The sequence below is a fragment of the Sciurus carolinensis genome, chromosome 17, assembly GCF_902686445.1.
Source record: "Sciurus carolinensis chromosome 17, mSciCar1.2, whole genome shotgun sequence".
NCBI lineage: Eukaryota > Metazoa > Chordata > Mammalia > Rodentia > Sciuridae > Sciurus > Sciurus carolinensis.
In genome coordinates, this window is record NC_062229.1 from 3,308,209 (window position 1) to 3,322,127 (window position 13,919).

At 65.6% G+C, this 13,919-nt stretch overlaps 1 protein-coding gene across 3 annotated transcripts; it reads left to right on the top strand.

The window, feature by feature from the left end:
- Nucleotides 1-1,116: 1,116 nt before the first annotated feature.
- Nucleotides 1,117-13,457, top strand: Nrtn (neurturin). Of its 3 annotated transcripts, none has more exons than XM_047532115.1 (4): nt 1,117-1,528; nt 4,227-4,546; nt 10,111-10,286; nt 12,881-13,457. In XM_047532115.1, exons 3-4 carry the CDS (start codon nt 10,118-10,120, stop codon nt 13,303-13,305), a joined length of 594 nt encoding a protein of 197 aa, XP_047388071.1. In that variant the 5' UTR covers nt 1,117-1,528; nt 4,227-4,546; nt 10,111-10,117; the 3' UTR covers nt 13,306-13,457. The 3 variants fall into 3 exon arrangements, with proteins under 3 accessions (XP_047388071.1, XP_047388069.1, XP_047388070.1); XM_047532113.1 differs by having other exon boundaries at nt 4,227-4,532; XM_047532114.1 differs by lacking the exon at nt 4,227-4,546.
- The last annotated feature ends 462 nt before the right edge of the window (nt 13,458-13,919 follow it).

The window sequence follows — 13,919 nt, forward strand, 5'->3', positions numbered from 1 at the left end:
GGCCAGGGCGAGAAGGAAGCCCCAAGAAATCAGACAGCTGGAGAAAGAAACCAGACCACCAGGCCCCAAGAACGCAGGCGGCGACCCGGCCGCGGGTGCTAAAAGGAGTCTGCGCACAGGGCCGGGGGCGGGGTCTAGGGCGGGGAACTCGCAGCAACTCGGTTGTGGGCGGGGCCATGACCATTACGGCTCCACCCACCTAGCCCGTCCCTCTTCGGAGTCTGCCGGGCGCCGCCAGGGGGCGCTTTGTGAACGCAGAACCGTCGGGGCGGGGGCCGGTGGGTTTGGGCTGGGGTCGGGGGGTGAAATGACGCCGGGTATTGAGGGTCCTGGTGCCCAGGAGGGGGCGCCAGCGGGAGCTCGGAATGGGAAGGGGATCCCCCGAAGTGCTCTGAGGCCAGATTGGGAAGGTGCTACTGGATGGGGGGCTCTGTGGACGGCGGTATCCTCGTTGTCAGTCTCAGGGTATCCTGGGCTATTTTGGGATCTTGGTTCCCTGAAGAGTTTTCTTGGAAAGGAGCTTCTTCATCTTTTTGGAGGAGACCTGGGACAGAACTGACGGGCGGACCTACAAAGCTCAGTGGGGCAAGGGTCTGTGGGCCGAGGACGCAGCTGTCGGGGTGGGTGCTGTGGCTCTTGGTTCTCCAGGGAGGGATCTGGGGGGCGTCTCTCCAGAGTAGGGATGGGAAGCAGCCAGTCTTCAGGGGAGCTGGTCTGGGATTTTCTCCTGAAGGGCTTTCTTGCGGCCCCGGTTTCCGGAAGGGGACCTGGGACAGGGCTGTGGGGGTCTGGCAGTCGAGTCAGATCCTCAGCGGCTGGGGGACGCCCAGGGCCGAAGGCACTGGCGTCGGGGGAACTGCCGCTTTAGGATTCCAGGAGGGGACTCTTAGGAAGGGCGTCCTGGGACCCTGGCTTTCCATTAAGGGGCGCCGTCGGGGCTCCAGGGGCCCGGGGAGTTGGCCGTCTAGGTGGTCGCCGTGGGCCCAGCGCTTCTGCCACCTGCGCTCCTCCGGCGCCCCTCCGGCGGGGGCGGGGAGGACGGGGGCGGCACCCGGGCCCGGGAAACCCGAGCCACCGCCCCCGGCCCCGCCTCCGGCCCCGCCCCCGGCCCCGCCGCCGGCCGAGCCGTCCGCGGCGGGAGCGGCGGGAGAGCGCGCCGTGGAGCCGCTCCGAGCGCCCGGGCCCCTCGCGCCGCCGCCCCGGAGCCCCCGCCGCGCGCCCAGGCTGCCCGCGCCGTCCGTGCGCCCCGCGCTCCGCGCCTCCGAGTCTCGGCCGTCCAGGGCACCCGCAGCCCCAGCCCGCGCCCGCCCGGGATGGCCGCGGCGCGCGGCTGAGCGAGCCCGGGGGGGGCCCCATGGGCCGGCCCGCGCCGCGCACCCCCCGCGGCCGCCTCCTCCGGCCCGAGCCCCCCCGGGCGCCGCGGGCCCAGGCCGCCCGGATGGCGGGCGCGGCGGCAGGGGCAGGGGCTGGGGCCGGCGCGGGCGGCAGGCGCGGCCGCCACTGACGGGTAGTCGGGCGCCCTGAGCAGGTAAGCAAGGTTAGGCGGGGCGGCGGGGGACCGGAGCGAGGGGACCACCGGCCCGGCGCACTGCGGGCCTCCAGGGAGACCAGCGGCTTCCCTCCTGCGGCCGAGGACAGGCGCGTGTGAGGGCGGGGTCGGGGGCGACAGGTCTGTGCGTGGAGGGGCGCCGGGCTGGGGAGGGCGATCTCAAGCGCCCCTCCAGGCGGGAATGGCGGAGTGCCCCTGTCCGACGGGGCGGACGCGCTCTGCCTCCTTAGACCCCCATGGGTGCCTCGGAGGACGGCAGGAAGCGCCGGGGGCCGGAATGCCCTCCCCAGCCTCTAGGAGGGCGAGACCCCGACACCCCTTCTGTCCTGGGGTCTGCACCGGGCTGTGCGGGCATCCGGATCCCGTAGACCCCGGGCGGGGGCTGCGGTCGCGGCCCAGCTGCGCACAGAAGTAAACATCTGTCAGTGGCGCGTTCCAGCCGCGTTCCCTGCGCGCCGCCGCCGCGCCGGGGACACGGTGTCCTCCGGTAAGGGCCGGGCCCTCTCAGCTCCGGGAGACACCAGTACTGCCACAAGAGGGCGTCCGACCCCTTGGAGGGGGGGTCCCTTAAGGGCAAAGATTAGGTTTGCAGGGGCCAGCAGCGCCTGTCTTCCCTGTTTTTGTAAAAGGCGTCTCTTGCTCAAAAGTGCCCCAGGAGGTGGTTTTTGGTTTCGGAGTCATTAGGCCTAGGGGGATTCAGAGAGTGGGCAGGTTGGGGTGGACGGGAGAGAGAAATGGTCTCTCCCAGAGTCGAGACCATGTCCCGATAGCATACATCTGGGTGCCACCACCAGGCTCTCAGCCTCAGCCCTGATGTGCTGGAGCAGGGGCAGGAGCCCTGGGTGGGTGCAGAGGGCTGGACCAGGCTGGCCTCGCTGCTGCCTGTCCCCCTGCCCTCTCCTGCCCCACATCCTTCTATTCCATCGCTCTTTGTCTCCAAGTGCCTGGGGCTGAGGAAGCCCCGGTGGGGCGTGACCAGCCTAGGCGGATGTCAGTGGAGGGCAGATTCCCTGCCTTGCCAGTCTCTCCCCACCCCCGGTCCCTTGCCTGGGGGCCCTGTGACACCCCTCCCCACTCCTTTAATCCTAGGACTTCTGAGGGTCAGGGTTCCCAAGTAAAGGCAGCTCCAGCCCCGGGGAGCTGCAGAGAGCTGGCTGCAGGGGAGCAGGAAAGAAAGCAGACACCCCTCGTCAGGGGGACAGTGTCTGGAATACACCAGCCCCTGGGTTTCTGGCCTCAGCTTTCAGGGCGTGAGCAGGGGATAGAACGTCCAGAGTCTGGGGCAGCCAGGCACAAGAGCACAAGCAAGAGACTGTTTTCACAGATGTCTGACAGTAACAGTATCAGAGTTCTGGTGTCAGGACTCTTGGGCCCTGTCCTTGAACAGAGACAGATTTGGAGGCCCAGGGACACAAAGCTGGTGGAGCCCGCAGTAAGGAGTGAGGGCTCCGCCAAGTGGCAGGAAGGGCATTGGAGCTGGGGCTGTGAAGGATGAATAGGAGTCTCTACGTGGGAAAAGAAAGGGCATTTTGGGTGGCAGGAGCTGCGCACACAGAGATCTGGAGGCGGAGACAGCACGGGCAGTTTTGGAATATTCAGGGTTCCATGGTGCGTGTGGCAGAGAAGGAAGAGGGTGAGATGCTCAGGGGACAGCTCTGGAGTCGAGGTTGGAAACAGGAGGAGAGAGAAGAAGGTCCTAATGTGTGCAGTATCGCTGGGCTGGACTGTGTGCTGAGGGGCTGCTCTGCAGAGGCATCTCCCCGTCCACCAGGGGGCTGGGTGGGGAGTCCACGCCTCGAGGAGGCCCAGGTGGGGAGGCCAAGGCAGGCCCAGCAGGGTGTCCCCTTTCCTTCCTGCTCCCTGTTTTCCTGAGCTTTGTGCCGAGGTCTGGTGAGGATGAAGCCAAATACCAGACCAGCCTCTGCGTGGGAGGGCATGTGTGGGCCAGGGCAAGGGCCCCCCCGCCGGCCGCACACTTGCAGAAGCGCCCGCTGCAGAGAAGGGGCCTGCGTGCAGAGTGCGCGTGGTGGTCCCTCTGGGCAGGCTGTTGAGGAAGCTCTCAGGGAGGACGGTGGACCTGAGAGGTCTTGTCAGCTCCCAGTGAGATCAGGCTCCGGGGAGGCCTGGAAGAGATCCGACAGGAGCCAGCTACAGCGGTGCCCCTGTGAGCCCTCCACTCTGGAGGCTGAGGCAGGAGGATGGCAAGTTCAAGGCCAGTCTGGGAAACTTAGAGAGGGTCTATCTCAAAATGAAAGGGCCGGGGAGCGGACGAGGTGGTGCACACCTGTCATTGCAGCAGCTCGGGAGGCGGAGGTTGGAGCATCCTAGATTCAAGGCCAGCCTCGGCAATTGAGCAAGGCCCTAAGCCTCTGAGTGCGAGTGTCTCCAAATAAAACATTTCGAAAGGGCTGGGATGTGGCTCAGTGGTGAGGCGCCCCTGGCTTCGATCCTGGTAGTGCCGAAAGGAAGAAAAAAGAAGACGGCTGGGGTGCAGCTCCCTGCAGCGGGCCCCTGGTCCACAGAGAGGATGCACTCGGGCCTAAGTAGCACCACGCGTCAGGGACCTGGGTCTGGATTCGAATTTGGGAGAAGGAAGAATGGCTGAGCCCCTGGCTCCCACCTTCCTGGCGTGAGCATCCCAGACCCTGGGCGGTGCCTCAGTTTCCCTTTCTGTCAGGTGGTGGCTTCCTGTGCCGTCCTCCAGGGGGCTCCTGGGAGATCCGTGCCTCCGGAGCGCCTGCTGGGCCCCGCGCCAGCTGCTCGGCGTGCCAGGCCTCATTAGGCTGATCCTGTCATCCCGCCGGGGAGCCCTTCCTGCCAGCCGCAGATGCTGTGAGGCCAGCGGGCCTGGCCAGTGTGGTCAATGTGGGAATTTACGGGCCAACCGCAGAAGACTGCCCAGGAGGTCTGAGAAGCCGGCGGCCGGCACACAAAGGCGCTCCCAGATGCCTGCCGTGTGGGGTGCAGGAAGAGAAGGCTCCAGGTGCTGGGGCCGAGGTGGGCAGCGCCTGGGCCACACCTCTGTCCTTAACGCCCTGTGTCCTCCCTGAGCTCTGCTGGCTGGGGCCACACTGGTCACCTCGAATGCACCTTCCCACCTCCAGGCCTCCCTTGCAGTTTCTGCTGCCTGGAACCCTCTGCCCACCTGTCACTTGGCCGGTTCTTCCCATCTCCTCAGCCTCCGCCCAAGAGCCTCCCGTAGAGAAGCCACCCAGGCCAGCCTGCCCAGGAGCAGCGCCCTGTGGCACATCTGGATTTGTGGTTCTTGCGTGGCCCACATCTACATCGCCACGGTTATTTCATCTTTGTTACCTGTCTGTCTCCCCCACCAGATGGCGGCTGGGCCCAGGGGTCTTGCTTACCACAGTGCCCGGGCCCTGGCCCAGCCCCTGGCATACAGCAGGTGCTGAATAAGTGCCGTGTTGGGGGCAGAGCTTGTGTTGGCATGTCGGCCTCTCCTTGCCAGGCCCTGCCGTGTGCCTCTGAGGAAGGCGTCGCTGGGCTGGGCCCGCAGGCCTGGCTCCCGCGCCTCACTGTGACTCGTGACCCAGGCAGGGCTCCGGTGGCGGAGGCGCAGCCGCTGGGAGTCCAACCCGGGGCTCCCCACTCTGCGGCTCGGGCAGTCACTTGACTGCGGAGCCTGCTTTCCCACGCGGGGCACAGTGTAGACCACCCTTTTCAGACTGTGGGAGGGATCCGATGACAGGAAGCGCTCGGCTCAGCACCCGCGTGGAGCCAACAGAGGGGCCGCAGCTGCTGTTGAGGTGGTCCTCAGGCCACGCGGCCTGCAGTTCAGAACACGGACGTGGGTGTGGGAAGCTGGGGTGCTGAGGGATGTGTAGGAGTTTGCCTAACCACTGTTCAGACCCCAGCCAAGCCACTGTGCAAGGCAGACCACTGCCCTGGAGCTCGGCTGCCACCTGCCCCGTAGGGATGAAATGGCCGGCGCCAGCTGTGGGAACCGCAGCGGCGTTCTTCACTAGTGGCGGCTCTTATCATCTTCTACTCCTGTGACTGTCACAAAGCGGCCGTCACTGCCCTCCCCCGAGGCCACTGTCCCTGTCTTCCATCCCTCAGCTTCACTGTGGCACAGACAGATGCAGAGCCCCTGAAGATGAGCTCAGGGAGTGGGGACCTGGTGCGCAGCGGAGCAGGGAGCCTGCGAGGGCTCTAACGGTTGAGCAGCACCCGCGGGGTCGGGAGAGGGGAGGCGCGGCTGGGTGCCTTCCCTGGCCGAGGGCAGGGGTGGGCGGGGGTGCCTGCGACCCACCCGACAGGACATGGCCCCACCCGCAGATGCTGCATTCGAACCAGCTGGGCCCGCCAGATGTTCCTGGTTTGCCCCCAGATGTGCATCGGGCTGCCCCAGGCTCGTGCCCGCCCGGGTGGGGCCGGGCCCTGGGCCCTCGGGGAGGGGGCACATTCTTGTGGGCTGTGGAATTTGTTTCTTGTTTTGCAAAACCATGGAGTCCTCCTTGAGAGAGGCCCGCCCCCGGCCCCGCCCCCGTTTCCCATCAGTGGCACCCCAAGGAACCCCCACAGGCCACTGGGCGAAGCGGGTGGTGGGCTGCCCTAGGTGGCAGCCCAGCGCGAGCCCCGGAGCTGACAGCGCTGACCAGGGAACAGGCAAGGCCAAGCACGTGGGCCTGAGGACCCTGCCCGGCTGCCACCACTGAGCCTGCAGGACCTCACCCTCCAAATAAGGGACCATGGTACCGACGGGACCCTGAGACTCAGGAGCAGCTTGACCCCGACGCAGCCTCGCACCGCGCTGAGCCGGCCGCGCCTTCCTCCCGCGCCTGCGCACACGCCCCGCGCCAGCCTTCGCGGCCTCCCCACCTGGCTGGCTCTGCCTGTTGGCGGCCATGGCAGCCCCAGAAGCACCCAGCCAGGTCCTCCCTGGGCTCCTGAGGTGCTGGGTGGCACCCTTGCTCTTACTGGGGATGAGGAGACTGAGTCACTGAGGGAGTGGGGGTGACGGGGAGAGGAAGAAGCCGCCACCCGCTAGGGACTCCAGGGACCAGAGCTGGGCGCCGATCCCCCTGCTCACGCCTCCTCAGACGGAGCTCCCAGAGTCGCCCCTTGCCTTGAGAGCACTCAGCCCAGGAGGAGCTCCTGAGCTCCCCGGCCAGCCCAGACACGCACAGGGACCCGCGGGGGCCGGCCAGCACAGAAGGCCTGGAGGCTTCTTGGTGGAGGGGCTGTAGGGCTTTGAAGGATGAGTAGGAGTCTGCCCAGTGGGGACAGGCCCCCATGCCAAGCCGCCTGACTAGAAGAGACCACTGGACGGAGGCAGGGGTCTCCTCCCCTCCTTCCTTTCTCCCTGGGAGCAGCCCTGACCAGGCATTCCTCCAAACAGGCTCTGACCCCAGGGCTCCTGTACGCGCTGGCTGTTCCCTGGGAAGCTGGGAAGCGTGACAAGAAGGCGCGGTCCGGACGATGCCTGCCCGTGAGGACTCTGGGCGTGCCAGAGGCACCAGCCCTGCTGGCCCTCCGGATCCTCTGAGCTGCTCACCGCCCCCTCCGGCCTCCGGTTCTCCTTCCGTGGCCTCCAGCTGAAGTGACTGGCCTTTCTTGCTGCAGTTTGGGCTGTCAGGGTCCCCAAGGAAGGAGGTGCATCCCTCCCTGGACAGCATGAGTTCTCAGGCTGTGGCCGTCCCCCCAGGACCAGGAGAGACCCCTGGCGGGGACTGTGTGTGCAGTGCAGAGGACACGGTGGCGAGCGTGCTTCGCTGCGCCGAGTGCGTGGGCCGGGGTGTGAGTGTGGAGGACGCTGGGTGAGGCCGCACGGGCGCGGGCGCAGGGTGGTGGCTCCGGTGTGTGCCCGCCGCGCTGGGCGTGTGAGAGCCCGCCGCGTGGCCTCCAGACACAAGCTCGCGGGCGCACACCTGGCCCCCTCCTGCTGCCACACCTGGCCGAGCCCGTGCCAGAGGCAAACCAGTTGGGTGACCCCCGGACAGAAAGGCCCATTGTTAAGGAGCTTATCGGCCGCGCCTGCGGGGCCCCTCCAACAGCTGCCCTGCTTTCCTGCCCCCACCAGAGCTTGGGTGGGGGTCTGCAGCTTCAAGGCCACCAGAGGCGCCTGCGGCCAACCTGGGGCTGCTGCTCGGTCACGCTCTCCGTCCCCTCAAGCCCTTCACACAAGCAGACCCGAGCCTAAGGTGTTCACACCTGGTGGGAAACCGAGGTGTGCAGCTCTGGGGTGGACGTAGGGGTGGCCCATGGGGGTCTCGGCGCTCGGTGGCTCTGCCTGTCTCCCTTCCTGGTGGTCAGGCCACCAGAGTTCAGATCCTAGCTCTGTGACCTGGGGTGAGTCACGTCGCCTCTCTGGGCTCAGCTTCCCATCTGTAAAAGGGGGATAAGGGCATTTCCTGCTTCTTAGGGATTTGGGGGGGCACCAGGAATTGAACCCAGGGGCACGCGACCACTGAGCCCCATCCCAGCCCTATGTTGTGTTTTATTTGGAGACAGGCTTAGCGCCTGAGTTGCTTAGCGCCTCCCCGTTGCCGAGGCTGGCTTTGAACTCGCGGTCCTCCTGCCTCAGCCTCCTGAGCTTCTGGGATGACAGGCGTGGCCATCGCGCCCGCTTCCTTAGGGCTCTTGTCAGTTGAAACAACTTAATCTGTGTGAAGCGTGTAGAAGGGGTTGTGCCCAGAGTGGACGCCCACGGGGTGAGCAGGTGGGTCTGGGCGAGGCAGGGCCGGGCTGCCCCACCCGCCTGCCCTTTCCCTCCCACCCCTTCTCTCACCCTGCTCATCACATGAGCTTCGCTGCCGGCGGCCAACACGCACATGGCCCGCCTTGGTCCCACGTGGTCTTCAGGGACTGAGACCCAGGTGCTCGCTGAGCGTTAGGTGCATGGTGTGGACTGAGCCCGCAGGCCAGGCTGACAGCAGAAACACTGCAGAGCTTAGGAAGCAGCAGGCTTCCTGCGTGGGGCTGGGGCTGGACCAGAGGGACACACCGAGCCTGACCCTCACCTGGGACCCAAGCCACCTGCTGCCCAGCTCCCTTCTATCCATTCAGCACATGTGTAGTGAGCACCTGTGACATGCCAGGGGCCGGCGAGCGCCCCTGCAGGTGATTCTTACCAGACCCCAGAGGGTCCAGGATTGGTCCACACAAAGCCCTTGGGTCAGAGGCTCCTCACCAACACCGCCAGCAAGGAAAAGAGCCACTCCAGGGTGGGGTGTGGCAGCGCAGAGGGCTTGCCTAGCAAACGTGGTACCCTGGGTTCCATCGCAGCACCCAGAGGAAAGAAAAGCAATACCAACGGCTCTAATAGCAGCAAGCCCCACCCACTGTGCCGTTTCCCGGCTGTAAAATGGGAGACCCAGGTGCCTTTCTGGCGGGCTTGGCATCAGACCTGGAATACAACTGGTGGTTAATAAACGTCCTCGCTAACTTACTGTTTGGTGGTGCAGCCAGGTGCCCTGGGTCCTGAGCTGGGGTGACGCCGGGAGGAGGGCCGTCCCAGGGCTGAGCCATGCAAATCACATGCCAAGGAACGCAAGTCGCGAGCCACTCGATGCCGGCAGCTTGCGGGACCCGCGGTGCGCGCGTGGGGGCGCCCGGGGACCCGAGCCCCGAGCGGAGCGGCCGGGAGCTGACCTGGCGTCCCGGGCTCGTGTAAATGTTTACACCGGGCCGGCCGCCAGGCTCCGCGCCGCCCGACATCAGGCTGCCGGGCGGGAATGTAAACGCGGGCCGGGGCGCCGGGAGGCCCGGAGCTTCTGAGCCGAGGCGGGGGTGCGCGGGACGAACACTCGCACTATGCAGGAGCCACGGCACCACCGCGCGACCAGTGCCCGAATGGAGGCAGCTCGGGGAACTGTGGGGACCCAGAAGTCATCCCCGTGGTGGCTGCGGAGGCGGGCTGGGACGCTGGGGAGGCTGCCAGGGAAGGCTTTCTGGGGGAGGCGCTTCCGAGCCCAGCCCGAAGGGAAGGGGAGCTGGGAAGAGTCCCGGGTCCCGGGGCAAAGGCCTGGAGGTCGGCTCCGCGGGCAGCTGTGCTCCATTGCTGTCGAGGCTGGGCATCAGCTTAAATCTGTCTGGAGGGAAACAGACTCAGAAAGGGGCATAAATATGTAGAGAATGGCCACAACCTGGGTTCCTGCCTCCACGCTATGCTAAGCTCCAGCTGCCCTCCCCACCTTTGTCCCACAGTGCCACCTGCAGGACTGCCCTCACCTTCCGCCTTCCACTGGCTGCAGTCAACACACCAAGCTCTGCGCAGCCTCAGGGCCTTTGCACCAGCTCTTTGCTCTGCCCCGGCACCAGTCGCAGGCTCCAGGCCAGCCCCTCGGGTTCACAAGTGTGGCCTACCATCGGCCACTCTGGGACTGAGACGGGGTGGGTCTTTACAGCTGGCAGAGTCCACCCAGTCTTAGGCAGCATTCCGCACAACCTTGCTCACTGCTTCCTTGATGAACCATGGCCATGTTACTACTGATCATTAAGCATGAAGTGTTCAAAACCAGGGGCCCCACTGTCTAGGGTGCCTGGCCCAGCGCCCCGTTTGTTGCTCAAGGGGCCGGCGGCTGACCATCCCGTGCCCACAGGCCGAGGATGCAGCGCTGGAAGGCGGCGGCCTTGGCCTCGGTGTTCTGCAGCTCCGTGCTATCCATCTGGATGTGTCGGGAAGGCCTGCTGCTCAGCCACCGCCTGGGACCGGCGCTGGCCCCGCTGCGCCGCCCGCCTCGCACCCTGGACGCCCGGATCGCCCGCCTGGCCCAGTGTAAGCCCCGACCCTTTGGCTTGGATGCCCCCACATGGGGTGGCCATCACAGTGGCACTGCAGGCAGTGGAGTTGGAGGGGGGTCACAGTTTTGTGGTTGTTTGAAGATGGAGGTGAAGGAGGTACGAGTGCCCTCCCCCGCCCCCGCGCCTGGCGGGTGGGGAAGATGGCTGCTGGGAACTGGGGTCCTTGGACTTAGCTGTCACAAGGAATTAGGCTCTGGCCCTGAGGGACCGTGGGGGCCAGATGGAGATTAGACTTGGGCATTCAGCCCGGGCGGCCCCCGCAGCGCAGCAGGGGATCCAGGGAGGCTGGATCCGAAGCCCCAGTGACTTGCCCCGGTGCACAAAGACCCCGTGGGAAACATACAGACACGCGGGGACAGAGGCGCAGGGTGGGACAGCTGGACCAGCACTGCCGGGCGCAGGGTGCCCACCGCGCCAAGGCCCTCACCCAGGTCCCCCGCTGCCCCTGGTGGCCCGCGCGCTATAATAGGCGCCCGGCAAGGATGGTGCGTGGGCCCTGCCGGTGTGCATGCGCACGTGCCCACGATGCGCCTGCGCGGGTGGCAGGGGTGTAGAAGCGGGCGGGACGCGTGCGCTGTGCCTGCGCGTGCTGGTGAGGGCAAGTCTGCGCCCGCCCTGCCAGCCCACACAATCCTCCTTTCTTGTCCGCACAATGGACAAGGGTGGCCTCCGGCGTGAGCTGTGAAGTCTCCTAGGACACTGGGTCCCTGAGACCGGGCGGGGCCACCAAAAACCAGGGCTCCAGGCGGGGCCACCAAAAACCAGGGCTCCAGGACCTGGGGCAAAGCACGACTGGTGGAATTTCAGGCCTGGGAGGGTCTCGGTCCCGTGGACAGGTGCCTGTCTGCCCTGGTTCTGGTCCCCGGGCCCAGCGCTCCTGGGGGAAGGGAGCGGCCACTGATCCCCCAAAGCCGCAGTGCTCCAGGCCCTGAGCTAATGCGCAGATGGTGGCATTTCAAGCCTGGGGAGGTGGATGGGGCATCTCTTCTCCGTGCAAGGGGCCAGCCCCTGCCGGAGGGAGGCAGGGACAGATGCACTAAAAGGTTATTTGTTAAATCATTTATTAGCGATTCAAGTTGAACTGTGCATCAGCCTCTTATCCGGGGCCTCACGCATAACTGCCTGCGGACCTGCTTCCGGGGCGGAGCCAGTACTGGTGTCTCTCTAAGCACGAGTGGGCTCGCTCCTAACCCACTGCAGTCTCGCCCCTGTCACCACCCAGGGATTGAAGAGCTGGGACTGTGCTACCCAGGGACCCCTCCACTTCCCACCTCGCAGCCCTTACCCAGACAGGGGCAATGCGAGATTCTTGGAGCGGACAGGGAAACCAGGGAATAGAGCAGGGCCGCACCTGCCTGAGGCTGCAGTAGCAAGTGTCAGAGCTCAGGTCTGTCTGGTCTGTGAGGTCCCCACCAGGCACAGCCCCTCCTCCCACAGCCTCCGGAAAGCGCATTCTTCCGCCAGCCAGGTGCAGCAGCCTTGGGGCAGGACTACAGTCGGAATTTTCCTCTTCCAAACACCAGTGTGGCTGCCACCTGCTCCCGGCTAGGGAGGCCCCCCGCCTGCAGTTCCACCTCCACGCTCCCGCATCCCAGCATCTGCACTGCTCTCCTGAGGATGCAGGGTGTTGGGGCAGGGCCAGTCACTTGGGTGATAAATTTAGGCTTCGGGGTCCTGGGAATTTGACTCGGCACCTCCTGGAGACTGTGGGAGAAGAGGGCTCGGACAGAGCCAAACTTGGGCAAATGATGGAAGCAGGAAGAATGTCCACTGCTCCCCTGCTCCCTGCCACCTGCTAAGTGGATGACCTCGGGCACACCTCTACCTCTCTGATGCTCATTTCCTCCCCTGTAACATGAGAGTGGAGCTGGCAGCCACCCCGCGGGACAAGGCACCCAGACAGTAGGCACAGTACCTGCTGCTATGTGTGTTCTGAGAAGCCCTCACACTGGTTTCTTGGGTGAGGGCCCCGAGACCGGCTGCACAGCCCAGGGCTCAGAGAGGAAGGGAAGAGGCTCTGAGTGGGGCCGAAGGTAGTTCAACCCACTCGGCTAACGGGTGAGGATGGGGCGGTGGGAAGAAGGGTACCAGTGCCGTACCAGTGCCCTTGGGCAGCCCAGCACAGGGGTGGAGAACAGCTGGGGGCCCATCGGGGGGCAGGAGTCACAAACAGCTGAACCCTTTTCTGCAAAGTGAAATGAGAGCCCCCCCCCCCCCAGCAGAGTGGCCTCAGGGATGGGGGTCGGATAGATTTGGGAGAGTAGATGAAGACAGGGAAGTGGGCAGCAATGGGTGGGATAGGGCGCCCCAGACAGCTCAGCTCAAGGCAGTGGGGAGACGGCGGCCCGCATACCCAGCAAGGGCGAGGCAGGTTCCGAGCAGCCCAACACAGGGCAAGGTCCAGAGAGGGGTGCTGGGTCTGAGTGTGCCCCCGCCAGTGCTGCCCAGAGACAGTGCACGAGCAGCCAGCAAGGGCTGGGGGCATCGGGGTGCAGGGGTGAGGGGAGGGGCCTCGGCGAGGGAAGGGGCGCCCACCCGCTGACCTCTCCGTGCTCTCTCCCCTCACAGACCGTGCGCTGCTGCAGGGCGCCCCGGACGCGGTGGAGCTGCGTGAGCTGACGCCCTGGGCCGGCCGGGACACGGGTCCGCGCCGTCGGGCAGGGCCCCGGCGGCGACGCGCGCGTGCGCGGTCGGGAACGCGGCCGTGCGGGTTGCGCGAGCTCGAGGTGCGTGTGAGCGAGCTGGGCCTGGGCTACGCGTCAGACGAGACGGTGCTGTTCCGCTACTGCGCAGGCGCTTGCGAGGCGGCCGCGCGCGTCTACGACCTGGGGCTGCGGCGCCTGCGCCAGCGGCGGCGCGTGCGGAGAGAGCGGGTGCGCGCGCAGCCCTGCTGCCGTCCGACGGCCTATGAAGACGAGGTGTCCTTCCTGGACGTGCACAGCCGCTACCACACGGTGCGCGAGTTGTCTGCGCGCGAGTGCGCCTGCGTGTGACCCTACCTCACCTGACCGGCGAGACCGCGGCCGCACCCCCTGCCCCGACGGCACCCACCGGTCCGCCTGGGAAGAGACTACGCGTGCGCGGATGGTGCCGTCGAGCCCACGGACTCTGGCGATAACTGAATAGAGATAAAGTGTGGGAAACGGTGCCTGCCTCTTGATTAAACATGGAGAAGGGATGGGGTTGTGTGGGCGGGGGTGCAGTCTCCATCCCGAAGAGGGGAGCAAGTAGGGGTTCCACCTGCAGGGTGATTTCGGGGGGACCCCGTTTGCTTTTGGGAAAAATGAAAGTAGGTACAAAGAAGAGAGCGAAAAAGAAAGGGTGAGTGGTGCGATGTCAACAGGGACCACCTTTCCCATCTCCCCGTGGGTCCCTTTGCCCCTCCCCCACCTGTCCCCATCTGTACTTTCCCACAGTGTGTGCTTTTGAGGGGACAGAAGGGGGCCTTGGGGTTGATAGAGGAAGGTGGAGTGTAGATGAAGAGACTGAGGTCTAGGTGTACCCAGGCCTCCCTTGCCTAGAGGGCCTCCTTGGGTCAGGTTCGCCTCCACCAGTGCGAACTGAAGCCACTATCTCCTTCCACCAGCTAAAAATATCCACATGTTGC

What these genes read in the sequence shown, in the direction of transcription:
- Nrtn (XM_047532113.1), top strand. Translation starts at nt 4,495, where the DNA reads ATGCCTGCCGTGTGGGGTGCAGGAAGAGAAGGCTCCAG. An exon ending in GCAGGAAGAGAAGGCTCCAG is followed by an intron (nt 4,533 to 10,110) that starts GTGCTGGGGCCG and finishes CCGTGCCCACAG; the next exon opens with GCCGAGGATGCAGCGCTGGA. An exon ending in GATCGCCCGCCTGGCCCAGT is followed by an intron (nt 10,287 to 12,880) that starts GTAAGCCCCGAC and finishes CTCCCCTCACAG; the next exon opens with ACCGTGCGCTGCTGCAGGGC.